Here is a 27,123-nt window from a genome sequence, read left to right on the forward strand (position 1 = left end):
TGAGCGAGTGAGCATTGGAATAACCCACTGACTGTTTTATGGAGCTTGTTCGCATGAGCTGGAAGGAGAGTGGAGCCTCGTTTCTCTTCAAGGAAGTTGGTGCCGCAGTGGCTTAGCTGTGTGCTTTGTTCTGACACACCATCTTACTGACTCTTCCCTGGGGCAAAGTGTACCCAGGGCCTGGGCTGCTTTTGGAATAAGATTGAGAGGAGAAAAGAAGGATGTGGAAGAGCACTGGTTCACCAGTGAAATACCAGTAACTAGCACTGTTTGCTCATTACTTGTGTTGTTCTGAAAACAGGTCCTATGGGTTGGCTGACAGCTGAGCATGGTCTCTACTCCATCTGGTTGCCTTTTCAGCACTGAATGGTGAACTCATTCTCATTCCTTCACATTCCAGAGGGCCATGCTGGACCTGGTGTTCACAGTGGATGACCCTGTCTCATGGCACACCAAGAACCTGAAGAAGAATTGGAGCCACTACTCTTTCCTCAAAATTTTGGGGCCCAGGTTTATCACATCTGTCCAGAACAACTATGGAGCCGGAGTTTACTACAACCCGTTGATCATGTGTGATGGCAGGGTAGGTGACGTCTAGCCTTTGCCTTGCCTTTTGGCTTTAACCTTTGTCAATAGAACATCAGTAAGACAGGGACAGGACAGGACCTAGAGTTGTCTCCATGTAATTGATTATGGTGTGAGAAGATGGTTGAATGCAGCTGACTTTATTTTTGCAGTTGGCCCAGTCGCCGTCAAGTTTTAGTGGGGAGCATTACCCTGTTGGACACACCATTGCTGAGCTCCACCCCCAGACGTTATGATTTAGTAAGTCTGGGGTAGGTAGGGTAGGAAAATTTGCTTTTCTAACAAGCTTACAAATGATGCTGAAGTTACAGATGTGGGAGTCAAGTTTTGAGAACTACTGGCGTGGCCAGCAGGAGGAATGTGAGAGCAGACGCCCTAGGAAGAGGTTGAGAGTGGAAAGGGAGTTGGAGATGAGGTACAAGTGATGGACAGGATCCTCTTGTCAGAGGTGGGCGGGATCACCAATGAGCAGGTGAGTCCCGAATGAGGATTGTTCACCAGCTGGAGCTGTCCCAGAGCTGAACTGAGAATGCGGCTCTGTGGTAGAGCACTTGCTTAGCATGTACAAGGCACTGGGCTTCATTCAGAGTTTTGGGGGAGGGGGATTAAGGAGGGAGATGTTAGGAGTTGGAGTACTGACTTGAGACTGTGAAGACCCCTGTGACTTGGATACGTGCTGAGTACTCTAGTTGACTAGTGATCTGTACTCTAGGATCAGATATTTGCCTTTTTTCTGCTCAAGGTCCTTTTCTGCTGTGCCTGCATTTTGGAAGGTTCAGAGGTGAAATGGCTTTCTACAGGTCACTCGGCTACCGAGCGACCGGGACTGCAGCGGTCTCATCACCACCACTCCCACCCCCACATACACACAGGCTGCCACTGCTGGCTGCAGGGAGAGCTCCCCGCAGCCCCGCCGGGAGATCATGCATCTAGTATTCCACTTCCACCGCAGCCCCCACTAAGCTTATGCCTAGGCTTCATCTCATTAGTAATTTTCAAACAGTATTACAAGCTCCAGTAACCAAATGTTTGTATGCCAAAAGGGCTGCACTTTTTCATTACAATTCTTGAGCTGCTTTTTAGGTATTTGCAGTCTGAGACAGCAATTTGAGTACTGAAATTGAGGAAAATAAATCTGGAGATAGTTGTATCCTTGGAAATCTACATTCAGGGTTTAGGCTAAGATTTATACACATTGTTACAGGCTTAGACATTCCACATGTTTAACACTAATAACAAGGTTGTATAGGTGGATGTTGTATATTTGAATAACAGGGTTATATATTTGGATGTTGCTTTAAAAGAGTCAACAGCAGCAGGGTGATTCACAACCTCAAGGATGTCAGTGAAAACTTAAGATTGAAGAGACTTTCACAGGGTAGACATTTTGAGTAGCTTTGGGAGTCAGGGTCCTACTCTGGTCAAGAATTTGCTATTTCCTTTTATACTCGCAGAAGTAAGAGTCTGGTGTCTTGCTCTTTGTCATGCCCATTTCTTTGCTTTTTCAGATCATCAAATATGGGGTTATTAGCACAAGTATTCTAATCGAAGATCTCCTCAACTGGAATAACTTATACATTGCTGGACGCCTGCAAAAACCGGTAAGTGCCTGCGGTTGTGGTGAGATAGAACTGCAAAAAGTGGAGTGGAAATATGTTTAGACTCCACACTCTTCACCCAACAGTATCCAACAGTATCCACAGTGTCACTGTGATACTGTATGAATGCAAAGTATGTATAGACTCCTGGCAAGGAGAATTCCTGAGGGGTAAAGGTAACCAGTCCCTCTCAACCACCCCTGAGTTTATACTAGCCCTTTTTACCTTCTTCCCACACTCTGTCAAGTGGGTACAGTCATACTGGTTGTGAGGTCTGTATGAAACTCCAGGTGGGTAATGTGTGAAATGAATTGGACTGTAAACCACACAGCTGGTGTCAGGAAAGTTGGAGAGGAGGAAAATAAAAGCCAAACAAATCCCTACACATTTTTCCAGCACTTAACAGTCCTCAGAGTTGGGTGTCATAGCCCATGTCTGCAAGGGAGCAGGGTGGTGCAGCTGTGCCAGCCAGTTGTTAGAAGCTCCCAAAAGAGCACAGGCGTTTTAGAGTCTGAGAGATACAGCACTCAGATCCCAGCTCTGACCCTGCCCGCTATGAATTTCCCGCATACACCTCCAGGTGACCTCCTCTGTGGATGGCACATAGTAGGCACTCAGCGGTAGTTCTCCTTTCCCATCCTCCACTGTCTTAGGCATTTTGAGATAAAAATGAGGTCAAATTGAAAATGAATTTTTCTATGTATAGGAACTGCCTGGAATGATTTAAGACTAGGTTTTTGAAACCCCAAAATGTCATAAAGTCTCAGAATACAAGCACTATAAGATGTAACTCTTTATTTTTTGCCAGTCCTGGGACTTGAACTCAGGGCCTGAGCATTGTTCTTGAGCCTCATTGTGCTCAAGGCTAGCACTCTATGAGTTTGGCTACAGCTCCACTTCCTAACTCTTTATTTTATATAGAGAGGAAGGTGCTATTCTTAGTGAGTTACGCTCATGCTTCTTAGTTTCTTACTCAGAAAGTTAGGTGAGGGGATGACACCTTCATCCAGGGCCCTGGCTGCAATCTCCAGCACCAAGAAAAAAGAAAACTAAGCTTTCTTTAAAAAGCAAAAATGATAAATAACAAAAGAGTAGCAATCTAACTGCTGCCCCAATGGGCTCTCCTCTGGGAATCAGACCTGTAGGTGGCAGCAAATATTAACCAAAAAGGACAAGGCTGATTAAAAACCAGGTAGCATCTTCTTCTGGAACAATGATAGATGCCTCAAGAAAGAACTGTGGGAGGAGCTGGGAAGGTGGCTCAGTGGTAGAGTGCTTGCCTTGCATGCATGAGGCCCTGGGTTCGATTCCTCAGCACCACATAAGCAGAAAAGGCTGCAAGTGGTGCCATGGCTCAAGTGGTAGAACGCTAGCCTTGGGCTGAAGAGCTGAGGGACAGTGCCCAGGCCCAGAGTTCAGGCACCATGACTAACAAAAACAAAACTATGAGAACCTGAGTACTGATTTTATGTTTTAAAAGCAACTTGCAGATTGAAATATAATTTCTCAATCACTGTTGAGTCTTTGAAAGAAATACACAGGGGCTAGGAAGGTGGCTCAGTGGTAGAGCGCTTGCCTTGCATGCATGAGGCCCTGGGTTCAATTCCTTAGTATCACATAAGCAAAAAGAAAAAAGCCGGAAGTGGTGCTGTGGCTAAAGTGGTAGAGCGCTAGCTGAAGAGCTGAGGGACAGCGCCCAGACCCAGAGTTCAGGTCCTACAACTGGACCCCCCCCCAAAAAGAAAGAAAAAAAGAAAGAAATACACATGATAAAAAGATGGGTGTAAATTGAAATTCTATCACACTTTTCTATTACTTAGAAATGAGATGTCCATTTTTATTTCTAGTATAGCCTTCAATTTAGAGTCCTTTAGTGTGTGTGTGTGTGTGTGTGTGTGTGTGTGTGTGTGTGAGTTTTGCTGGTCTGGAACCTAGAGCCAAACTGAGCTGTCTCCTCTAAGCCCTACGAATAGTCTGTGGAAGTATTTGATAGATTATAGCGGTCCTTTTAAAATGTAAAATTTTTTAAAGCTCTGCAGCAATATGAATCAGTTTTTTGTTTTTGTTGGGTTTTCTTGTTCAGTCATGGGGCCTGAACTCTGGGCCTGGGCCCTGTCCCTCAGCTCTTCAGCTCAAGGATAGCACTCTACCACTTGAGCCACAGTGCCACTTTTGGCTTTTTCTGCTTATGTGGTGCTGAGGAATCGAACCCAGGGCCTCATGCATGCTAGGCAAGCACTCTACCACTGAGTCACCTTCCCTGCCCTATAAATCAATTTTATGATTAATTTAACACTGTATTTCTGTACTTTACATTGTTTTTAGTGAATAGGTACTTTTGCTTGAAATTTTTGTTTGTTTGACTCTTGTTTTGTTTTTGTGCTGGTCCTAGGCTTGAATTAAGGGCCTGGAAGCTATCCCTGAGCTCTTTTTTTGCTCAAAGCTAGTGCTCTACAACATAAGTCACAGCTCTAATTCTGGATTTTTTTTGGTGCTTAATTGGAAATAAAAGTCTCACAGACTTTCCTGCCAGAATGGCTCAAACCACAATTCGCAGATCTCAGCCTCCTAAGTAGTTAGGATTAGAGGTGAGAGCTACTGCACTATTTTACCCAGGCTGTTATCCAGTTCCTAGGCTCAAATGGTCCCATTGCCTCTGCCTCCCAAGTGCTGGGATTACAGGCTAGCTTAAAATTTTAAAGCATTGGCATTGACACACGTCATTTTGGTCACCTTAAGAAATGTAATGTATTCATTCCAATGGGTTTTTTTTTGTTTTTGTTTGCTAGAAATAAGCTTTATTTTTATGCCCATTTGATTCAACTATTTGAAACAAATTCACTGAGTTTTGCTATATTTGTAGTTGTGTAACTATCACAATTTTGTTGGTGGTAGTAGTAGTCTTCGTAGGGCTTGAACTCTGGGCCTGCACACTGTCCCTGAGCTCTTCCACTCAAGGTTAGTGCTCTACCACTTGACCCACAGCACCACTTCCAGTTTTTTGGTGGTTGATTGGAGATAAGAGTCTCATAGATGTTACTGCCTGCCCAGGCTGGCTTTGAACCACAATCCTCGGATCTCACAGCCTCCTGAGGGACTAAGATTACAGGCGTGAGCCATCGGAGCCGGCACTATCACAGTGTTGTAGCTCTTTGATTTATATTTTGTGGATAGAAAGATCACACTGCTACTAAAGATTCCTCAAAGCTTGGCCATGCCTACTGGGAGCCAGCTTTTTGACCTCTCACCTTTGAAATGCAAAGAGAGTTATTCATTTAGTTAGTCAAAAGACAACTAAGTTTCTTCCCCTTTGCAAGCCAAAGGAATTTTTTTTTAAAGAAAAAAAAAACAACCCTCCATTGCTAGTCCTGCTGGTATCCAATCCAGCAGGGCTTTCATCCCACCCCAGAAGTCTGTGGTCTTCCTCTTCAAGTCTGACCGTCTAGACCTGTCCCCCTTCCTGGTCCTTTGGAATGGAAAAATATGGTTGGGTGTTACAGCTTTCGGGCCAGGTAGAGTGGTATTCTTTGCAATTAAAACCTCACAGAAATTCAAGCAGACTCTCTGGGCCCACTGTGTTATACCAGAGTCTGTGGGACTATTTTTCTGTCTTGAAAGGTACTCCCAAGTCTCTCCTTAGAGAGTCCTTCAAGCATTGCCCTTCCTCTGTGCAGGAAAGGGTGTCTGCGGGCAATGGCACTCGCGTTAAACATGCCGTTCAGGTCGGGCATTCCCAGTATTCACAATTCTGAGGACTGTCTTCTTTTCCCAGGCCTCTCTGGCAGTGCCCCAAGCTTCACTGGCTTTTCACTGAGCAACAAATAACAGTGCTGCTGAGACACGTTCCTAGTTCACCTTTCGCTGAAGAACCAGATCTGCACAGTAGCAGAGCCCTTTGAGTAAGGATGCTTTTATTTTCACTCGTAACCTTCAGTAGCAAGCAGGTAGCTTTCTTAACTTTCTTGGAGAACAAGTGATATTTTGTTAAGCAAGGAAAAGACTTCCAGACTTAAGCTTCTCTTTGAGTTTTGGATTGTAAGCATCTCAAATAGCATGCATGCATATCTGCACACATACATGCATGTACATGCATATACACACAGAGGCTGAAGACCAGGGAGCCTTTCAACTGCTCTGCCCCAAGCTTCCCTATCAGTAGGGAAAGGAATTGCCCTCTAGGCCTGATTCCATGTGGGAAACCAGGTTTGAGAATAAATATAGGGGGTTCTTAGAGGACTGAGTTGGGAACTGGGGATCTAGCTCAGTTGTAAAAATCTTGCCTGGCTTGTGCAAAGCCTGGGCTTAATTTCTAGCACTGAAGAAACATAGCAACAACTACAAAAAATTGTTCTTATTATCTGTCAAGAAGTTAAATCAGATTGCAGAGCATGGTGGTACGAGCTTGTAGTCGTAGCGCTCAAAATGCTGAGGCAGGAAGATCCTGAGTTCAAGGACAGCCTAGGCTGTATAGCAAGTTCAGGGCCAGTAAGGCTCCACAGACTCTTGTCTCAACCTCTTCCCTCCACCAAAAAAAAGAGAGGGAGAGGAAGATGGGGAGAGAGAAGGAAGAAAGAAAAAAGAAACAAAAAGGATGGAAAAGAAAAGAAAGAAAAGGTTAATCAGAATGCATCTCTAACAATGCCGGAGAATCACTGAGATGCTTATCACTTGATTTGCACTGTGTACCAGTGCTGGCAGGATTTTTTAAATCCCTTAGGCACACCATGCTCTTTAAGTGTTGCTTGGTTCTTCTCTAGCAGATGGTTATGGTAATAGTGAACTCACCAAAGTGCTGAAAGGCTCCCTGCAGGACTAGTAAGCTTACTTGCCAACTGGTGAGGTTTGTGTGTTACAGCTATTCCTTTGGAAAGAGCAGGGAGCCTGAAGTAAAACATACAGTATCAGTTAACCTTGATTTATAAATAGCTCTGGTTTTTGTTTTTTGGTTTTTTTTTTGGGGGGGGGGTCCGGTGGTGGGGCCTGAACTCTGGGCCTGGGCTCTGTCCCTCAGCTCTTCAGCTCAAGGCTAGCGCTCTACCACTTGAGCCACAGCGCCACTTCCGGCTTTTTTCTTTTTGCTTATGTGGTGCTGAGGAATCGAACCCAGGGCCTCATGCATGCAAGGCAAGCGTTCTACCACTGAGCCACCTTCCCAGCCCCAATAGCTCTGTTTAATAGCACTACTGCTTTTCACTATTAAAAAGAGGGACAAAAACTGCATCTTGAGAATAGCACCTTCCTCTTTCCTTTCTATTACAATTTTATTTTGGAGTTTCTTTTTTTTGGTTGGTTGTGGGGCCTGAACTCTGGGCCTGGGCACTGTCCCTCAGCTCTTCAGCTCAAGGCTAGTGCTGTACCACTTGAGCCATAGTGCCACTTTTGGCCTTTTCTGCTTATGTGGTACTGAGGAATTGAACCCAGGGCCTCATGCATGCAAGGCAAGCGCTCTACCACTGAGCCACCTTTCCAACCTTATTTTGGAGTTTCTTTTATGTGCCATCTTAATTTGCTCTAAGTAGTCTGTATTAGGCAACCAATGCCCTTTTTTCTGGAACAGGAAGAGCACCAAATGCTTTAGAGACAGCAGATATACTTGAAGTGTGGGAGCCTTTATGATTTCTTGACGCTTGTGTAGAAAGGCAGGAGCAACAGGTTTTGATATAACCATTCTGGAAAGCAATTTGGTAATTCTGTAATGCCTTAGTCACCTCACATTGTGGTTCCTGGGAACTTGATGGAAGTGGCCATTTTCAGGAATTCAGAGTTGGACAATAATGCTCTAACAGCCATCCCAGCAAGGGTGATGCTGGCCAAAGCCTCACACCGGGCACAGACACCCAGGGAAGCTTGCTCCAGCCAGGGCCTGTGTGTCATACCTCAGCTCATTTTCCCAGCAAACCTGTGAACTTCCCCCCTCAACCTTGTTTTGTTGTTGAGGAATTAGACCCATCCTCACAAAGCTAATCAGAAATGGAGCTGGGACTTAAACACCTTTTAACTACAGTACAAGCTTCAGAATGAAGGATCTCAGTACAGACTGCATCTCTTTGTGTTTTAATGCATTAGGGGACAGTCACAGTTTTTTGCTGCTTCAGCTGGAGATTTTGGAAAAATTACTTTTACTTGAGCATGACAGTTACTTGCACATGGCACTTTAGTAATGTATTGTCATGACAATTTTTTGATATGAGTCCATTTCCCTTATTTTATAGACGAAGACTTAAATTTTAATTTGCCCAAACTCATATAAGTGGTCAGTATCTAGACTTGAGTCTAGACCTGTCTTTAAACCGCAACATTTTCATGTTTACAACTAATTTTTATTCTTCTTTCCTTTGTCAAGTTCACAATCAGTGTGTAACACTCATGAAGTAGCTAGCTTATAAGCTGCCCAGGTAATAGATGCACATACAGGTGCAGAGGTGAAATTGAAATAAAGATATACAATGCCTTCTCCATTAGAAGAATAGTGAAATTATAAGACTTTAAAATTAAACATGACATTTCCCAAAGTATGTTTACTGTTTTTCTAAGTCTGTGGCAGGTTTCCTTATTTTGAAAGAACACTCATTTGGTTTTCCTTGGCATTGTGATACTTTGTTGTGCCACAGTTCTCTGACTGGCATGCAACTGGAGATTCTGAGATTGCTTATTAGAATAATGACTATTTCATGTATTGAGCTAAGATTCCTAGACCTACATTCATAGACACTTGGGACAATTCCAGTATGTGCATCAACCCATGGCTTAATCAGTTTTTCACTTTTGGGGTTTTCCTTCTTAATGTTCTTCTTTTTCCAGGTGAAAATTGTAGCGATGAATGAGAATGTCACTCTTAGATCAGCCCTGGAAAAGAATCTGAAGAGCGCAGTGACCGCTGCTTTTCTCATGCTCCCCGAGAGCTTCTCTGAGGAGGACCTCTTCATGGAGATTGCTGGACTCTCCTACTCAGGTTAGTGCAGTGCATGCCCAGAGCTTCCAAGAAGGAGGTAGGTTTTTTGTTTGTTTGTTTTTAAGAAACTATGCAGGTATCTGCTCTTTCCTTTCCTCTGTCTAAATCCCAGGCATAACTTCGTAACCTACTGAGGCAACATCCTGATAAGTCTCAATATTTCCAAGGTCTCTGTCTATAGATATTGTCCCAGGTAATTTTGTGGTTGTTCATTTTCCTTTTGAAATAACTGCAAAACTATAGGAACTTTCTAGAAGAATACAGGAATTCCCATAAGCCCTTCATTAGTTTTTACACATCACACATTTGCTTTCTCATTTTCTATCAGTCAGTGGAGAGTTTTCCTGCATTGACCTCCGAGTAGCCTGATGGCTTGTGAAAAGATACCTGATCCCGAGACAGCTGCTTTAGTAGTGTGCCATATGGCCCAAGGGCTTGTGTTGTTGACCTGATCCTGGGTGCTGGTGCTCCTCCAGGAACCCCACCTTAGAAAAACCACTCTGTGTACATGATATGTACTTCTTTCTGGACTCTTTGAGGGTTGCATGTGCCATGTCTCCTTCAGGACACTCACTTCTGTTTGTGTTTCCTAAGAATAAAGATGTTCTCACATATTCACAGTGCAGTTGTCAAATGGAGGACATTTAACACTGGCACATTGTTCAGATCAGACTGACAATACACATTCCAGACATCTGACATTCCCGTTGTATGCTTTTTGGGGCTTTTCTCCTCAAGTACATGACCCAGTTAAGGACTAATTGTGTATTTAGTTATTATGCCTCTTATTTTTACCAATGATTTAGTTATTTTGGTGTTGGAGATTGAACCTGGGCCTGAACTGAAGCCTTCAGACATTTTAGGGTTTTGGTTGTTTTTTTTGTTGTTGTTGTTGTTTTTTGTCGGTTGTGGGGCTTGAACTCTGGGCCTGGGCACTGTCCCTGAGCTACCACTTGAGCCACAGCTCCCACTTCCCACTTTTTCTGTTTATGTGGTACTGAGGAATCGAACCCAGGGCCTCATGCATGAGGGGCAAGCACTGAGCCACCTTCCCAGCCCTCAGACATTTTAATCTAGAGCACTTCTTCAGCCTCCCTTACATGACCTTTAGCTTTCTGATAAGCTGATTTTCACTGGAACTCGACTAGTAACTGCAGACGAAGATCTAGATCTCTGTCTTAGGGATGAGATCTCCTGCAGGCAATGGGTTGAAAGTCCTCCTGACTTTCCTAGGCTTCTTAGAACCCAGTATCCTTGAATTGAGCAGATTTAGCCCTTGAATATTCCAAAATTTAAGTTACAACCTCATTTTTAGTTCAAGCTTTAACACAATTATATGATCCCTAACCTGTGTTTCTCCAGTGAGGGTAGGACATGGAAAGGGGAGGAAAAGGATCTTTCCTCATTGTCGGACAAATTCCTGCCAGTACTTCCTCCTTGCATTGAGACTGTCAGTTCTAACTACCAGGTAACTTCACAGTGAGGTGCTCAGGACCCCTTTGCCCTGGGGCCTCATATTGATAGCAACATTGTTATCAAGAAAGAAAGGACTTGGGAGGAAAGTGAGTCTTGCAAATCTGGGAGGAGGAGACAGCTCTCCAGTTACTCTTAGAAGTCAGGATGTAAATAAGCTGAAAGGGAACACTAATAAATTGTTGGGAGTGACCCTGAACTTGTTATGTAAGTATGAGTATATACTATTCACATGACTAAGTTTAGGTAATGATCCTGCGCAGTTACAGTGAGTTAGAGGTGTACTCAAAATAACACATGTAGAAAGCACTAGGAGGAGTTTAGGGAAGCAGCAGCTGATGGTGGTCTTGATTTTTGTTTTTGTGCTGGTCCTGGGATGTGAACTCAGGATCTGGGCACTATCCCTGAGTTTTTTTGCTCAGGCTAGGGCTCCACCACTTGAGCCACAGCTCCACTTCTGGCTTTTTTGGTGGTTAATTGGAGATGAGAGTCTCACAGACTTCCCTGCCTGGAGCTGGCTATGAACTGTGATCTTTAGCTCCCAGCCACCTGAGTAACTAGGATTACAGGCGTGAGCCACTGGTTCCCATGTGTTTTTTCATTTTTATTGTACTGGGATTTGAACTCAGGGGCCAGCACTTTCTAGGCAGGTCCTTTACACCTGAGCTATGCCTTTTGTCCTCCCCCCTTTTTTTTAGGGTTTCACAGCTTTTGCCTGAGCCATACTCAAACTGTGATCTTCCAAATAGCTGGGATTACAGGCATGACCCACCTGGCCCTAAAAGCAGTACACTGTTATGACTGAAGTGAATGGCTTATGGCAGGAGAAAATACCATTTCTTATTAAGTGCCAGGAATCTCTCCATACTTAGAGAAAGTGTGGTAACTTATGTAACAATAACTTTTTCACTTGGGCACTATATTATGGCACCCTTTTGCAAATAAGCATACTCAAGCCTGTTCAACTTTCTAAGGTGCTTGACTCCCTCCAAGTCCTCAATTTTCTTATTTATAAAATAGAATTAAGGCCGGGTACTGGTGGGTCACTCCTGTAATCCTAACTACTCAAGAGTCTGAGATCTAAGGATCGCAGTTCAAAGCAAGCCATGGCAGAAAAGTCCCTGTGAGATTCTTATCTCCAATTAGCCACTCAAAAATGGAAGTGGCACTCTGGCTTAAAGTTGTGAGCAGTAGCCTTGAGCAAAAAGAGCTCAAGGGCAGCCCTGAGTTCAAGCCCCATGAGTGATACCCCGCCCCCCAAAAAATGGAATTAAATATCTAACATGGATGTTTCCAATGAGATTTTATATATGCATACTTGATATATACAGTACTAGGGCTCAAGGTCAACATTCTGCCACCTGAGTTACATCTCTACTTTGGCTTTTTGCTATTTGATTGGAGGTAAGAGTCTTGTAGACTAAGAGTTCTCATGGTTCCAGGCCACCCTAGGCAACAAGTTAGTGAGGCTCATCTCAACCAATTAAAAAAAAGCTGGGTGTGGTGGTACATTCCTAGCATTCTATCTTTGTAGGACATATAAACAGAAGGTTCACTGTCCAGGTAGGCCTAGGCATAAATAGGAAACACTATCTGAAAACAATAACTAAAGCAGAAAAGGCTAGAGGCATGGTTCAAGTAGCAGACCATCTGTCTAGCAAGCATGGGGTCCTAAGTTCACCCCCCCCCATTAAAAGAAAAAAAGACAATTTATACAAATCAACAAAAAAATGCTTGTCAGACTGGCGGAATATGTAAATCGGGTGGATTGATGAGTGCCCGCTCATCTGTCCCTTTAAAAATAACAGTCTGGGTGTCAGTGGCTCACGCCTAGCTACTCAGGAGGCTGATATCTGAGGGTCACAGTTCAAAGCCAGCCTGAACAGAAAAGTCCCCAGGAGACTTTGATCTCCAGTAAGCTACTCAAAAACTGGAAGTGTCGCTGTGGCTCAAGTGGTACAGTGCTAGCCTTGAGCACAAAGGAGGCTTAGGGATGGCTCTCAGGCCCTGAGTTCAAGGCCCACAACTGACCAAAAAAAAAAGAAGAAGAAGAACAACAACAAAACATCCAGGTTCCCTTGTGTAATGCCAGGTTGTCTGAACCCAGGCAGAGCTAATTCTAGGAATCAAACAAAGCAAGGGGAAGTGGCCAGTGGCGTGCAGTGAGTGATTGGGGGACAGAAACGGGCTGTGGGTGCCAGCTCTCCCATGGGAAGAGGCATCACCACACCTGCTTTCTGGGGAACACAGGATGGGCGCTTCTCTGGAATGAAAGCTTCTCAGCTTGTCTTAGTGATAGCCATGCCATCAGAAGCCTTGAAGCAGTGTTTATTGGTGGTGTGCATACTGAGGAATTTGAAAACCTCTACTCTCTGCTGAGCTGCTGCTGAAGACACAGCTGGAACTCTGTACTTGACAGTTGCTTGCTGGTTTCTGAGAACAGCATTCCCGATTGATTCATGATGAATAATGTCTCGTGTATAGGGTTTCTCACTGTGTGTCTTAGTGAGGGGTCCTGGAGGCCTTCAGTAGTTCTTGGTGGTGGTTGTCATCCTAGAGACATACTGCTTCCCCCTGTCCCCACAGCATTCCTCTTCCCCCAACTGCACCCTGCTCCTCCCTGGCTGTCACAACCTTCCCTGGCTGTTGTTTTCCCTCCCTTATAGTCAGTCCATCACTGGCACATTGATGATTTTCTTGGTCTTCCTCACAACACTAGAATATGGAGGAAAGAATTTTGGGGTGTTTTCATCGTCTGTGTGGGAGTGGGCACGTATGCTCAGGATTGAACCCAAGACCTTGTACATTCTGAGCATGTGCTCTACCAGTGCGCTACAACCCTGGCCAACATTTTTTGTTTGGCTCGCTCCACCTATGCATACAAACCGTGTCTGACACCTGTGTACTAGGTGCTCAGTTACTATTAGATCACTGGATTGATGGGGATTGTGCAGGCTTCTTCCCGGGCCAGTTTGCTGTGCCTGCCTCTTCCTCAGGCCTCATAAGCTCTTCTCAAGTGTGGACATGGGGAACCAGCCCAGGCTGTGTCACCGTCACCTAAGTGCTTCATTCTCTTCTCTCCTGCATGGGAGGTAATCACTGTACTGTCTTTATGCAGCTAAGGAGATTCTTTTTTTTTTTTTTTGGTCGGTCGTGGGGGCTGGACTCTGGGCCTGGGCACTGTCCCTCAGCTCTTCAGCTCAAGGCTAGCGCTCTACCACTTGAGCCACAGCGCCACTTCCAGCTTTTTTCTGCTTATGTGGTGCTGAGGAATTGAACCCAGGGCCTCATGCAAGCAAGACAAGCACTCTACCATTGAGCCTCCTTCCCAGCCCAGGAGATACTTTTAAGAATGCATCTGGATAGTAGCTCAAGCTACCTCCTACAGATGCTGCCTTGGTCACTTTCATTAAATTGCACAGGATCTTACCCACTTAAAAGAATGAAACTAACTTCCTAGCTCATGCCATACACAAAATATAATCCAAATGGATGGTTGCTGTAAGAGTTAAATGTAAGCCAGGCGCCAGTAGCTCATACCTGTAATCCCAGCTACTCAGGAGGCTGAGATCTGAGGATCGTAGTTCAAAACCAGCCCAGGCAGAACAGTCCCCATGAGACTCCTATTTCCAATTAACCACTCGAATACCAGAAGTGTGGCAAAAAGTGGTCGAGTAGAGTGTTAAGCTTGAGCAAAAGAGCTCAGGGACAGCGCCAAGGTCCTAAGTTTAAGCCCCATAACTGGAAGAAGAAAGAAAGAAAAAGAAAACAAAAAAGAATTCTTAGAATTACAGTATAAAGAATCCAATATAAGAAAATTTAAAGGATTTGCATAGCTGTTCCTGCAAAGAAGTCACACAGATGACAGTATCACAGGAAAAGATGATGCTGTGTGCCATTTGTCATGGGGACATATAGATCAGCACCCCATAGACCACACACAACTAACATGACCGTGATAAAAAGCAGACAGGAACAGGAGGTAAAGACAGAGTGGAGAATGGGAACCCTTGCATGTGGCCGTGAGAATGTAGAATAGAATAGAATAGCTGCTTTGAAAAAAGTTTGACAGTTCCTCAAAACCCTAAACAGAGTTTCTATGTGACCGAGCAGTTCTCCTGTATCCAAGTGAAGTGAAAGTGCATGTCCACATGAGACCTCGTACATGATGTTTATATTCATAGATGAAGAGCTAAAAAGTAGAAAAAACTCAAGTGTCCATCAACATTGGATGGATAAATAAAATCAGTATATCCATACAATAGAATCATATTTTGCCATAAACAGGATTGAAGTAATATACATATGCTACATGACAGACCTTGAAAACACTTTGCTAAGGGACTAAGGACCTACTTTTTTTTCTGGTCATGGGGCCTGAACTCTGGGCGTGGGCACTGTCCCTCAGCTCTTCAGCTTAAGGCAACCACTTTTCCATTGAGCCACCTTCCCAACCCCTAAAGACCCACATATTTTATGATTACATTTTCATCAAATATCCTAGGCCTAAGGTGTAGCTCAGTGATAGAGTGCTTGCCTAGTGAGCATGAGGCTCTGGATTTTATTCCCACTACTGGGGGGGGGGGGGGAGAGAAAGGTCCACTGAAGTAGAACACACCTGACTTCCTGTCACTTGTGGGACTGAGACACAGAAGGATCAAAGTAGAAGGCCAGTCTGGGCTACAATGTGAGACCTGTCTCAAAGGGAAAAGAAAAGAAAGGCAATAAATAAATAATGTCCAGAAAAGACAGTAAGTGTGGGAGCCTTTGCCTAGGACCTTATGGAGGCCGGGAGATGGTGAGTGGCCCCCAGCTGGTGCAAGGTTTCCGTGGGTAGGCCAGCATGTACATCTTGGGTGGGTGTGGTGGTTCCACTCTGTACATAAAATCAGTCTTAGGCACTAGACCTAAACTAGTATCAGGTCAGGCCACTCCATTGCGCCACTTATAAAGCAATGGTGATGGCAAAGGTTTATTAGACGGCAGCAAACATGCCTATGGGAGGAGAAGTAAACACAGTCATCTTCAGAATGTAGAATAGACTATGAAAGGAGGCAGCAGGGAAGTGTACGTCAGTGTTTTCTTCGGTGGATTACTGTCCTAGTCTTTGCATGGAGTGGAATTCTGGAGAAGTTATAACTGTCGGGACGCCTGACAGGCGTGGTCCTGTGGGTCTCCCACTTTTTCTTCCTTGGGGGAATTTTTTCCATCCCTCCTAGTAAACACCCCCTATCAAGAAGTCTTATGGGTTCTGGCTTCCAAGGTGATTGCAAGGTGACCACTGAGAGAGTGGCCGAGAGCAAAGACTCAAACAAAATTAAGGCAGGGATGCTGAGCTTTTTCCCTGTTCTAGGTGGGTGAATGGTATGGTTTGTGAACTAGCGTGGGTTATTTTACCTTGCGATAGGTATCTAGTTTGAGCTGCAGACTTTATATACTGCCCCATGAGAACTGCTCTGAAATGCTCTGTCTCGTAACCTCACATAGGCCTACGTCTATATTCTAGGGTCTAGTGTAGTTGCTGGTATTTAGTAGCACCTAAGGAGGCACAGAACTGAAATAATAGCAATGTGTGACTTGTTTTGGTTTTTCTTTGTTTTGAACTCTGGGCCTGGGCGCTGTCCCTCAGCTCTTCATCTCATGGGTAGCACTGTACCACTTGAGCCACAGCCCCACTTCCAGCTTTTTCTGCTTATGTGGTACTGAGGAATTGAACCCAGGGCCTCATGAATGTGAGGCAAGCACTCTACCAGTGAGCCACCTTCCTAGCCCCTGTTTTTTTGTTTTGTTTTTTGCCAGTCCTGAGGTTTGAGCTCAGGGCCTGGGCACTATCACTGAGCTTCTTTGTGCTCAAGGCTAGCATTCTACCACTTGAGCTGCAACACCACTTCTGGCTTTTTCTGTGTATGTGGTACTGAGGAATTAAACCCAGGGCTTCATGCATACTAGGCAAGCACTACCACTAAGCCACATCCCCGGCTGTGTGACTTGTTTTAAAAGGGAAAAGTTAGCAGTGGCTTAAGCTCCGGGCTCTGGCTGTCCTCTGGCCATTCCATGAACTTAACATTATCTAATCCTTTAACTCATTTAAGTCCAAAAGCAACTATAAGATTGTGAGATTAGTGTGGTTGTTAAACCCTTTGCAGAAGAAAAGACTGACTGACTCAGCTGGAGGTGGTGTGTGTGGGAGTGCGTGTATGCTATGTACAGTATGTAACCCATGCTGGCCTGCGACTCCAGATCATCCCATCTCAGAAAGGTTAAGTAACTTGACTCACATTGCCCTGACACATTGCCAGTCTTGAACACCAGGTCTTTCCAGTAGGTTTTGCAGCCCTCCCATGCCCACATTTACAACAAAGTTCTGACCATTGATTGCAAGCCAATTACAGGTGGCTTTCAAGCCTCTGAGTTTGTCCCATGTCAGAGTCCAAGAGAAATCAATTACCCATTGCATTACCTGGTAGTTAGTTCTCTGGATAGAGCAGTCAAGAATAAAACCATCAGGAGGGATACAAAATAAAAGCAGCAATCAATTTCAGTCACTGAGCTTTGTTGCAAATAGATCTCCGAAGGTGAGAAAAATGGATTCTTTTGACTAGATGCTGGTTCATGCTGTGCCCATGATTTTATTCCCTTTGTTCTGAAGAAATGAGTAACTACCAATTCTCTACTGTTCCCTGTGGCTGAGCTACTTCTGCTGCCCACTGGTTGCAGAAATTTAATTCAACAAACGTTTATTGGTATGCCTTCCCTGTGCCTGTCCATACATGAGGGCTGAGGGTCCAGGGCCCCACAAAGGACTGAGGGTCTTGGGCCCAGCAGGCCCAGGTCTTGTTTTTAGAGTTTCACGTGTTTTCTGGGTCCTTCGTGAGCAGCTAGGAGGATTTGCATCAATTTCTTTTTACATTTTGGCTAAACACAGCCCTCTTCTCAGAAAGTTCCCATCTAGAACAGTAGAACTCTTTGTTTTCAGGGAGTATAGAAAGGGAAGGAATGACACAAATATCCACAAGTCCACTGATCTTCCACTTCAGGGCCAACCCTTCATCTATTCCAAGATAAACAGTGCATTTATAACATCTTGATAAAAGCAAGTTATTTGCACAATTGCAAGTTAGCTACCTCCCTCCACACTTATCAAGTGATCACATCCAGGCTTTGTATAAATTCATCTGAAGTCCTTAGACATAAGAGGTGGGGGAAATTTTAAAAACAGTCAAATGATTGCTTATGTGCCACTGCCCTGATATGAAGAGGCAGATGGACCTTGAGTCAATTATCTCTGCGTCCTAATCTTGGAATAATAGTGCCTTCCTTTAAAAAAAAAAAAAGTGCCTTCCTTATGGAGCTTTTCCAGGACTAAAAGAGCAAATGTTAAGCACACACACAGACCTCCAACATCTGCATATCCTATTAGATCAAAAATAATCTGGGGGCTGGGAAGGTGGCTCAGTGGTAGAGTGCTTGCCTTGCATGCATGAGGCCCTGGGTTTGATTCCTCAGCACCACATAAGCAAAAAGAAAAAAGCTGGAAGTGGTACTGTAGCTCAAGTGGTAGAGCGCTAGCCTTGAGCTGAAGAGCTGAGGGACAGCACCCATGTCCAGAGTTCAGGCCCCATGACCGGACCCAAAAATTAAAAAAAATAAAAAAATCTGTGTCGGGCTGGGAATGTGGCTCAGTGGTCGAGTGCTTGCCTAGCATGCATGAAGCCCTGGGTTCAATTTCTCACTACCACATAAACAGAAAAAGCTGGAAGTGGCGCTGTGATTCAATAGTAGGGTGCTAGCCTTGAGCAAAAGAAGCTCAGGGACAGCGCCCAGACCTTGAGGTCAAGCCCCAGGACTAGCAAAAGATAAAGAGAGAGAGAGAGAGAGAGAGAGAGAGAGTGTGTGTGTGTGTGTGTGTGTGTGTGTGTGTGTGTGTTTCTGAGGATTGAACACCGGGACTAAGCCCCAGCACTAGCAAAAAATAAAATTGTGTGTGTTTCTGAGGATTGAACGCCGGGCCTTGCCCATGGTACTACCCACCACACCTCCAAATTTCTTTTTACATATAATCCCTTTGTCTCATTTTCCATATTTCCATAAGGTTTCTTTTTTTTTTTTTTTTGTCGGTCATGGGCTTGAACTCTGGGCCTGGGCGCTGTCCCTCAGCTCTTCAGCTTAAGGCGAGCTCTCTACCACTTGAGCTACAGCGCCACTTCCGGTTTTCTGGTGGTTTATTGGAGATAGGAGTCTCACGGTCTCTCCTGCCCGGGCTGGCTTTGAACCGTGATCCTCAGATCTCAGCCTCCTGAGTAGCTAGGATTACAGGCGTGAGCCACCAGCGCCCGGCTTCATAAGGTTTTTTGCTCTGTTGCCTACTCCTTTATGTATAATTGTTTCCCTTCTTGCTGTGTTTGGTGACTGTAATCTTCAGTGGCCCCCTACTCCGTGATAGGGTATGTTGACACCATCACAGCTGTTCCATTTTCCTCTTGGACATTTGAGCTGCTTCCGGATAAACAGTTGAGGATGGGGTGGAACAGACACAGGTGGGCTAGACTTTTCCCTGCTGTGACAAAATGAACTTAAAAAGAGTCTCTTACAGGGCCTCACAGCTTCAGGGGCTTCAGTTTATGGTCAACTGACTTCATTGCTTTTAGGCCTGTGGTGAGGCAGAAACATCATCGTAGAGGGTCATGATAGATAAAAGTAGTCAGGAAGCAGAGAGAGGAAAAGAGGAGGATCTGGAGAAAAGACATACAAGACATACCCATGAACAGCACACCTCCAGTGGCCCACTTCCCCCAGCTGGCCCTACCTCCTAATTCAACTATGAACTATCAGTAGATTGCCCATGGATGAAGCTGGCACCCTGATGATTCAGCCACCACCAGCGGGGGTTAGGGGGGAGGGACGGTAAGATGACCACATACGATCCACATGGTAGCACATGCTAGGCAAGCATATGGTCACTGAGCTATATCCTCAGCCTGATGAACAGATTTTATATGTAATTTGTTAGCTTACTTCCTGGGAAATCTTAGGCAAGTTATTTCATCCCTGTGTCCTCGTTGCCACACATGGCAAACAAGAACTGACCACTGGCTGAGAAGATGGCCATGTGGACTACATGACAGCCCTTGGAGCAGTGCCTGGCGCTCCCCAGACACTCAGTAGACCTTGCCTCCTGGTCTCCACCTTGCTTGTTCTCCAGGGATGGGGCTTCTTAAGTCACTGCTTTCAAGAAGGGTTTTAGCAGCTTATGGTATCAATAACAATAAGTATAAGGATCAACTTCTTCACAGCTTCATTCGCAGTGCATCTTCATTTGAACCATGTGACTCTTTCTGAGTAAAATTAGTAGCGCAAAAACAAGATCATTTGGTACTTTTACAGATCATGTCAGGACTGGGTCTTGCTGCTGCTCACCCACCTCAACACAGACCTCATCTCTACCTTGGTCCAAGACCATTCAGAAGTAATCTCAGGATGCATTCTGCCACTATCTAAATTTGTCTTTTGATGCTTAAAAAAGCCAGGATACTGTGTTCCTTACTGAAGTGCATACTTTTAAGATGTGGTCTTAGTCTGCCTGCTGTTGCAAATTACACAGTACCATAGACTGGGTAGTTACAAAGAATGAGGATTATTTTGGTTCAGTTCTGGCTTGAGGTGGAGGGCCTACATTTTTGGCTTCTTGCTGAGTCCTAAGGTAACACAGGGTGTCACATGGTGGTAGACAAGTGTGCATCTGTCTTCTCAGTGTCTTGGGGCTACACGTGGATGATCTTACCTAGCCATGGTCACCTCCCTAAGGCCCCCCTCTAAACTAAGCTCCATAGTCAGCCTACTCCTCCCTCTTAGTACCTCACTGCAGAGAGCAAATCATACTCAGATCAGCACAGATCTCTTTGTACTTTTACTTTTTCCACACAAGACAGTTAGTGTGCTCTAGGAAATTCATTTTGGCAGGCAGTGACCTCTTCCCATGTCTTCCTCCTCCATGGGAAAAGACTGGCAGGTGTCACATGTGCCCTGGACTCTCCAGGTTCGTGTTGCTGTCCTGCTGTGAATCACCATCGTGCTCTCTTCACCCTCTAGCATGGATAGTTTGGAGGATAAATTGTCAAATACAAATGTGATGGCTTCCTAAGAAGCTGAGGCCTGTGCCTGCACTTGCCACCTCTGGACTCCTCTGGCAGCTTGCTGTCTGCCCAGCAAAGCAACATGGCTGGCACATGCATAACCTGTAGTTCCCTGTATGTGTCTAAACTTTTTTTTTTTTAATCCTTGCAGTAGTGAGGTGGAACTCAGGGCCTCATGCATGGTAGGAAGTGTTCAACCACTAAATCTCTCCCTACCAGCCCACGAGCTGTCTAGTTTTACCACTTTCTTCCATGTCTTACCTCCATGTGGTGGAGGTAGACACTTTATTTGTCGCAAAGCTGCTCTTGGTCCTTCAGAAATTCTAGTTCTGCAGCTCTGGCTTGTGCAGGCATTTCTCACCACTCGCAATTTTTAAACGTCTGCTTTCAGTCTTGTCATAGGCGTAATCCTTTTCTTACTGAGACTTTGAGCATCCCTGTTCTTGCCCTTGTCAATTGTTTAACAAGGTTAATTCTTTTTTTACACACTACAAAAGCCTTCCTGAAACTGTTTAGCCTTGTGTAGGCCTGGGCCAGGCCAGAGGAGAGTGAGGGGTGAGGTTTAAAATACTGTGCATAGCTCTCATCAACTACTGCCTGGAGCACAGTTTCCTCCATAAGATAAGGTTTTATCAGTATGGAAGCTTCTGTACTGGAAAAACAGAGCTGGGCTGCCTACTGTGATTAAGTAACTGCTCTATCTGGCTTACTGGCCCTGCACTTTGAGAGGCGCTTGCATTCCCTGCATAACCTGTTCATCTGGAGGAATCCTACTGGCTTGAGCCAACATACTTGGGGGGTAGGGGGGAGAGACACTGTTGTTCATAGAGCAGAGCCTGTATGCTTAACAGAAGATTAATTGTTCTGTTTGTTTCAACTAGGTGACTTTCGGATGGTAGTCGGAGAGGAAAAGTCAAAAATATTTAATATTGTGAAGCCCAACGTGGCCCACTTCCGTGAGCTCTACGGCAGCATACTGCAGGACAACCCCCAAGTGGTGTATAAAACCCAGCAAGGCAGACTGGAGGTAAATGCTGTGGAAAATAGCCAGAGCTGTGAGGACAGTGAGCAGCACCATCACATTTGTATTTGAAAATTCAGTCGTGCCTCTGCGTGGGGTAACAAGGTTAGGGAAAGGGTGCCTCTGGAGAAGGGAGCCAGCCAGAGCCAGAGGGACACTAGGCGTGTCTTTTCTGCCACCTGTCAAAGGAGTGAAGGTCAGCTCTGAGTTTGCCCTCTGCTTCCCTAGCAGTGGTGTGCTCAGCTCTCGGGGGCTTTCTTCCATGTGTGTGCACACTCCTTTGTGTCTGAACATAACATGGTATGAAGAGGACTGTGTCTTACAGAAATGTGCTCACACATGCACCATGCTGAACTATTTCCCCACTTGCTGTGTTAACTCTGTCTGGAACTTTTATAACACTTTCTTATTGAGGTACTTGAAAAAATATTTAAATTATTCAAAATAAAATCCAGGGCAGGGCCTCAGTGGCTCACCCCTGTAATCCTAACTATTCAGGAGGCTGAGACCTGAGGATCTCGGTTCAAAGCCAGCCTGGACAGGAAACTGTGAGACTCTTATCTCCAATAAGACCACTAGAAAACCGGAAGTGGCACTATTGCTCAAGCTGTAGAGCACTAGCCTTGAGCTGAAGAGCTGAGGGACAGGGCCCAGGCAGAGAGTTAAAGCCCCACGATCAACAAAAGAAAAAAAAATCCAAAGAACCTTTCTTTGGAGAAAGGTAATTTATAATTTTTTTAACTGTAGAAACTGATGTTTTTGCCTGTAACATAAAGAATGTGGTGTTTTAGTTCTTTTCTGATGTATGTTCTGCAGCCAGGTCTTGGGGCGGCCAGCACTGTGCTGAGCTCAGCACAGTGGATTCCCAGACCTGAGAAGAGGTGCTCAGCCTCAGTCCCGCAGTTTACCCATGCACTTCAGGTGTGGGGTGGGAAGGTTAGCTTTTACTTCTATCAGAGTAATGCCCACACGTGGTTTGGAAGCCAGGTGGTACCTCAAGTTTTCAAAGTAGAACAGGTGCCTGCACCACTCTTCCTTGCTTTTTCCCTACTTCCTATAGGCAGCCTGGTGTGGTCCCCTATAGCTGATTCCTGTGAGACTCACCTCTGGAGTCTAAGTAGTAAGATTCGCCTGTTATTTCTTGATTCTGTTCTATACCTCATAATTCTCCAGTGGAAATGAGTTTGTTCCCACTCCTTTACCCTACATATGTGCACACTTCCTCTCCCTTTCTCTCCCTCACTTTCCCCCTCTGACTTCTCATGCTCCACTTGCAATTATTTTGTAAATATTACTTAACATTCATTATTTACTTTGTTATGACCTAGGTCCTTGCCACTGAGTAATAAATACCCTAGCCCTATGACAAGTTTTGTTTATTGCTGACATATAGTATTATGCAGTTTGCTTTCCTTTTTTTTTTTTTTGGTCAGTCCTGAGACCAGAAAGGAATGCCAGGATGGGGTTTGCTACCCCAAGCTTCTTTTGCTCTACCACTTGAGCTACAACACCACTTCCTGCGTTTTCTGTTTATGTGGTACTGAGGAATCGAACCCAGGGCTTCATGCATTCTAGGCAAGCACTCTACCACTAAGCCACATTCCCAGCCTGGCCGTTTGCTTTCCTGTGCAACTTTGTTTTTTCTGAAGTTAACAGGTCCTCAGGTTTATTCACTTGCTTGGTTTTCTGTGTGCTTGCTTCTAATTCATCCTCAGATCCTGACCCATCTGTAAAATTCTTCCATTTCAGACAGTACATAGGGTGTTTTCTGTTTTTTGCTCTTCCCGGAGGTGCCTGGCATGCACCTTCCCAGGCTGCTTGTTTTCTAGAATCCGTGCACAGCCCTGCTGCTCAGACTTCCTCTTACCATCTCCCTGACATCTCCTCTGTCTCTTCTGTTAGTCTTGGGTTTTCTGGTTGTGCTTTACTCCCTTTCTAACATTGGTTGTGAAGTCGATAAGTTTTTGAGACCAGGCACTCTTGATTGTTTGGTGATTTGCAGTTGTCTTTGTGTATATCTGCGTTCCAAATCTCCAGCCTTTTCAGCTGGAAACAGATAAACTTCAATTTTAGAAAATTTTCTTCTAATATTTTGAGTGGGTTTTTTATATCAGTTTTCTTTTTGAAATTCCTGCTGCCTTCATTTGTCTCTTAAGTTCCTGTCCTCTTGTCGCTTCATTCCTGTCTGTTACATTAGAGCTCTTCCTCAAACATCTGGCTTTCTGTCTTTTTTTTTTTAAGCAAGGCATTAAAACAGACTAGGACCTTTTGTGATTAGAGGACTTGTCATTGGAGGGCAGGGGCCAAGTGTTTTATGTCAGCAGCTGTAGAATTTATCCTGCCTAAGAAACAGGGAAGGAGGTAGCCATCTCTGCCAACTGAACTCTGGGCCTGGGCACTGTCCCTCAGCTCTTCAGCTCAAGGCTAGTGCTCTACCACTTGAGCCACAGCGCCACTTCTGGCTTTTTGCTTATGTGGTGCTGAGGAATGGAACCCAGGGCCTCATGCATGCAAGGCAAGCACTCTACCACTGGGCCACCTTCCCAGCCTCTGGGAATTTTCTTAAACATGAAGATAAACATAATCTAAACTCTTCCCTGTGGCCTACAAAGCCATCCCACTTGGATCAGAGTTAAGGGGTACTAAGATGTGTGTCCTGCTGTTGAGGGTCAGTTGCTCCTGCCAAGGTAGAGGACAACGCATTTCCCTACTGCCAAATGTTTACCTGGTCCTGGGAGCTGCAGTCCACCTTCAGACCCGGGGGTGTGGAAATGGGCAGCACCTGGCCTCCTTTTGGGTCACCAGGGTCATGCAAGCTCACTTCTGCTATCCCTTGGCCCCTAGCTCCTCTGTCAACAGGGCATGTAGGACTGTGGAATGGCCTTTACCTGAGTCCTCGCAGGGTGCCACCACTAAGCTGGTGCCTTGGCTGTTCCAGAGAGCTTTGTGTCACAGAGCTTTGCATCAGTAGCCTGTTGACATCTCAATCCTGTGTTGCGGGAGGCAGAAATGGTCCTTTTCAGAGTCAGTCCTCTTCGGAGCTGATGGCTTTGGTGCAGTGTGAGAGCCCCTGGGGATGAGTGCCACGTGCTTAGGTGAGCCCCACCGCCTTTGACAGAGCCACCAAGTTTGCTGCTTCTTTGCTTAGATTTGTAGACAAAGCTAGAAAATCCAGGCATGGGTATATAGGTAGAGTGGATGAGTTATGATTATTAATAAGGTTGCCCATGTCTGAAAAATCTGAATCTAAAACTAAATATATAAAGTTCAGTAGTTTTATCTTTTTATTTGTCTTTCAACAATTTAGTATCTTTAGGATACAGTGGGAACAGAACTTCTCACATAGATCACTCCTATCTGACAACTAATGACACCTAAGCTACAAAGGTTCCGTTTTTATTCTCTCATTGGGGGCCTACTTCTTGCTAGGGATTGATAGTGAGGCCCGTCTTTGTCGTCTGTATGTCCTCCAGTTCGTGCAGCACAGCAGTTTGTAAATGGGCCTACGGGCAGATCCAGATCCACGCTCTGGTTGGTCACTGACCAGGGTTCTGGGTGGTATGCGTCTCAGCATTCCTGCATCGATCTGAGTGTCCCAGCCTGGAGGGGCTTGAGGGTACTTGGTAGCTACAGCTCCACCTCCTCCAACTGGACAATAGAGAATTTTATACTGTCAGTGAGAAATTACTCCTCCAAGTAGTCGGCTCTTATTTTCTCAGGTAGAAAGAGTTCTGAAAGATAAGAATTGACTTCTCTAAGGAATTTGGGATCCTGAACACTCAGACATTAGCTTCCCACCTAACCTAGGCACAGTGCTTGTGTTTGTGTGATTCCATTTAATTTTTTGGGGGGTGGGGTCCAGTTGCAGGGCCTGAACACTGGGCCTGGGCGCTGTCCCTCAGCTCTTCAGCTCAAGGCTAGCACTCTACCACTGGAGCCACAGTGCCACTTCCGGCTTTTTTTTTCTGCTTATGTGGTGCTGAAGAATTGAACCCAGGGCCTCAGGCATGCAAGGCAAACACTCTACCACTGAGCCACCTTCCCAGCCCATCCATTTAATTTTTTTAAAACTCCTGTTTAATTGTACATAATGTGAGATTCCTACTTGTGTCATTTTAAATAGAAGCCCTATGTCCTTGAATATATATATGGAACTCAAAACACTTCCATAAATGCCATCTCTTTTTTTCCTTAGATAGATAAAAGCCCAGAAGGACAATTCACTCAGCTAATGACATTGCCCAAAACCTTACAGCAACGAATAAATCACATTATGGACCCTCCTGGGAAAAACAGAGATGTGGAAGAAACCTTACTCCAGCTTGCTCATGACCCTGACTGCGGCCATGTGGTCCGGCTAGGTATGTCCTTGGACTTGGCACTGAGGAAGTGTTGGCTGAGGGTGGCAGGAGGGAGTGAGACATGTTATTTCTTCCTTCTCCTCTTGCCTAGTGAGATGAAGAAAGATTGCCTCTGGAAAAGAAAGCTGTGACAATATAACTTGCACTGGTTAGAAGCAAGGTGACGGGGATGGTCATTCGTTCAAATTCTTGGGTTTCATCTCTGCTTCCATTCTCGGAGCAGAGCTGCTAGAAGCTGTTTAAAGGCTGTGCTGCCTATACTCTGGTCAGAGCAGAGACTGGTGGCACTTCAGTGCTCCTGTGACACAGGGACACAGCTTTCTCTGAGCAGCTCCCTCACCATGTCCCAGACCACTCAGCAGTGTCTGACCTGACCAGGTTCCACAGTGTTTCCCAGGGCCTAACTACTGTTTGTGACTTCAGAGACCTACCTGACTCCAGGAAGGAAATGGAGACCCAGTCTCTCCCTTCCTCCTTTCTTCCTCTCCATCTCCCTTCCCTCCCTCCCTCCCTCTCTCTCCTCTTTCCCTTTCTCCTTTCTTCACTCTCTCCTTTTCTCCCTCCTTCCCTCTCTCTCCCCTCATCCTCTCTCCCTCCTTTGTTTTATTGTGACAACCCTAAGGTTGTTACCTTGCTCTGCTTAAGTATTCTAAGTGTCTTCACAATGGAAGTTTCTCTCCCAGATAAAAACATTTGACTTTTAATCTTTTTACATGTTGTAACTAAGAATCAGGAGCCTTAAGCAGATTTACATTCCTAAAATGACCTTTGAGGAATTGGCTCTTTTTGTCTTTTTTTTTTTTTTTATTTAAAGTTAGTTATGCAGAGGGGCATGTCACTGTTGCATTTGACGCCTTTACAATGTGTCCTGACCAGCGAGCGTCACCGAGGAGTTGTTGTGGGTGGGGGGTAGCTCCCACAGTGACTAGGCCACTTTCCCGGGTTCCTGGAGCTCGGGCCTCACCATGCTCACTGTCACTTACCACTGGGCAAAACTCCA

The 27,123-nt window shown here is 45.1% G+C and overlaps 1 protein-coding gene across 1 annotated transcript in view; it reads left to right on the forward strand.

Moving 5' to 3' along the window:
- Positions 1–340: 340 nt before the first annotated feature.
- Positions 341–27,123, forward strand: part of Tamm41 (TAM41, mitochondrial translocator assembly and maintenance protein, homolog (S. cerevisiae)) — a 36,301-nt gene continuing 9,518 nt past the window's right edge. The window contains exons 1-5 of the mRNA XM_013010394.1: positions 341–583; positions 2,094–2,186; positions 8,985–9,135; positions 21,623–21,768; positions 25,958–26,123. Of these exons, the coding sequence (XP_012865848.1) occupies positions 407–583; positions 2,094–2,186; positions 8,985–9,135; positions 21,623–21,768; positions 25,958–26,123 (733 nt within the window). The 5' untranslated portion in view covers positions 341–406. The remainder of the gene's footprint in view (positions 584–2,093; positions 2,187–8,984; positions 9,136–21,622; positions 21,769–25,957; positions 26,124–27,123) is intronic.

Source organism: Dipodomys ordii, unplaced genomic scaffold (assembly GCF_000151885.1).
Source record: "Dipodomys ordii isolate 6190 unplaced genomic scaffold, Dord_2.0 Scaffold12, whole genome shotgun sequence".
Taxonomy (NCBI): domain Eukaryota; kingdom Metazoa; phylum Chordata; class Mammalia; order Rodentia; family Heteromyidae; genus Dipodomys; species Dipodomys ordii.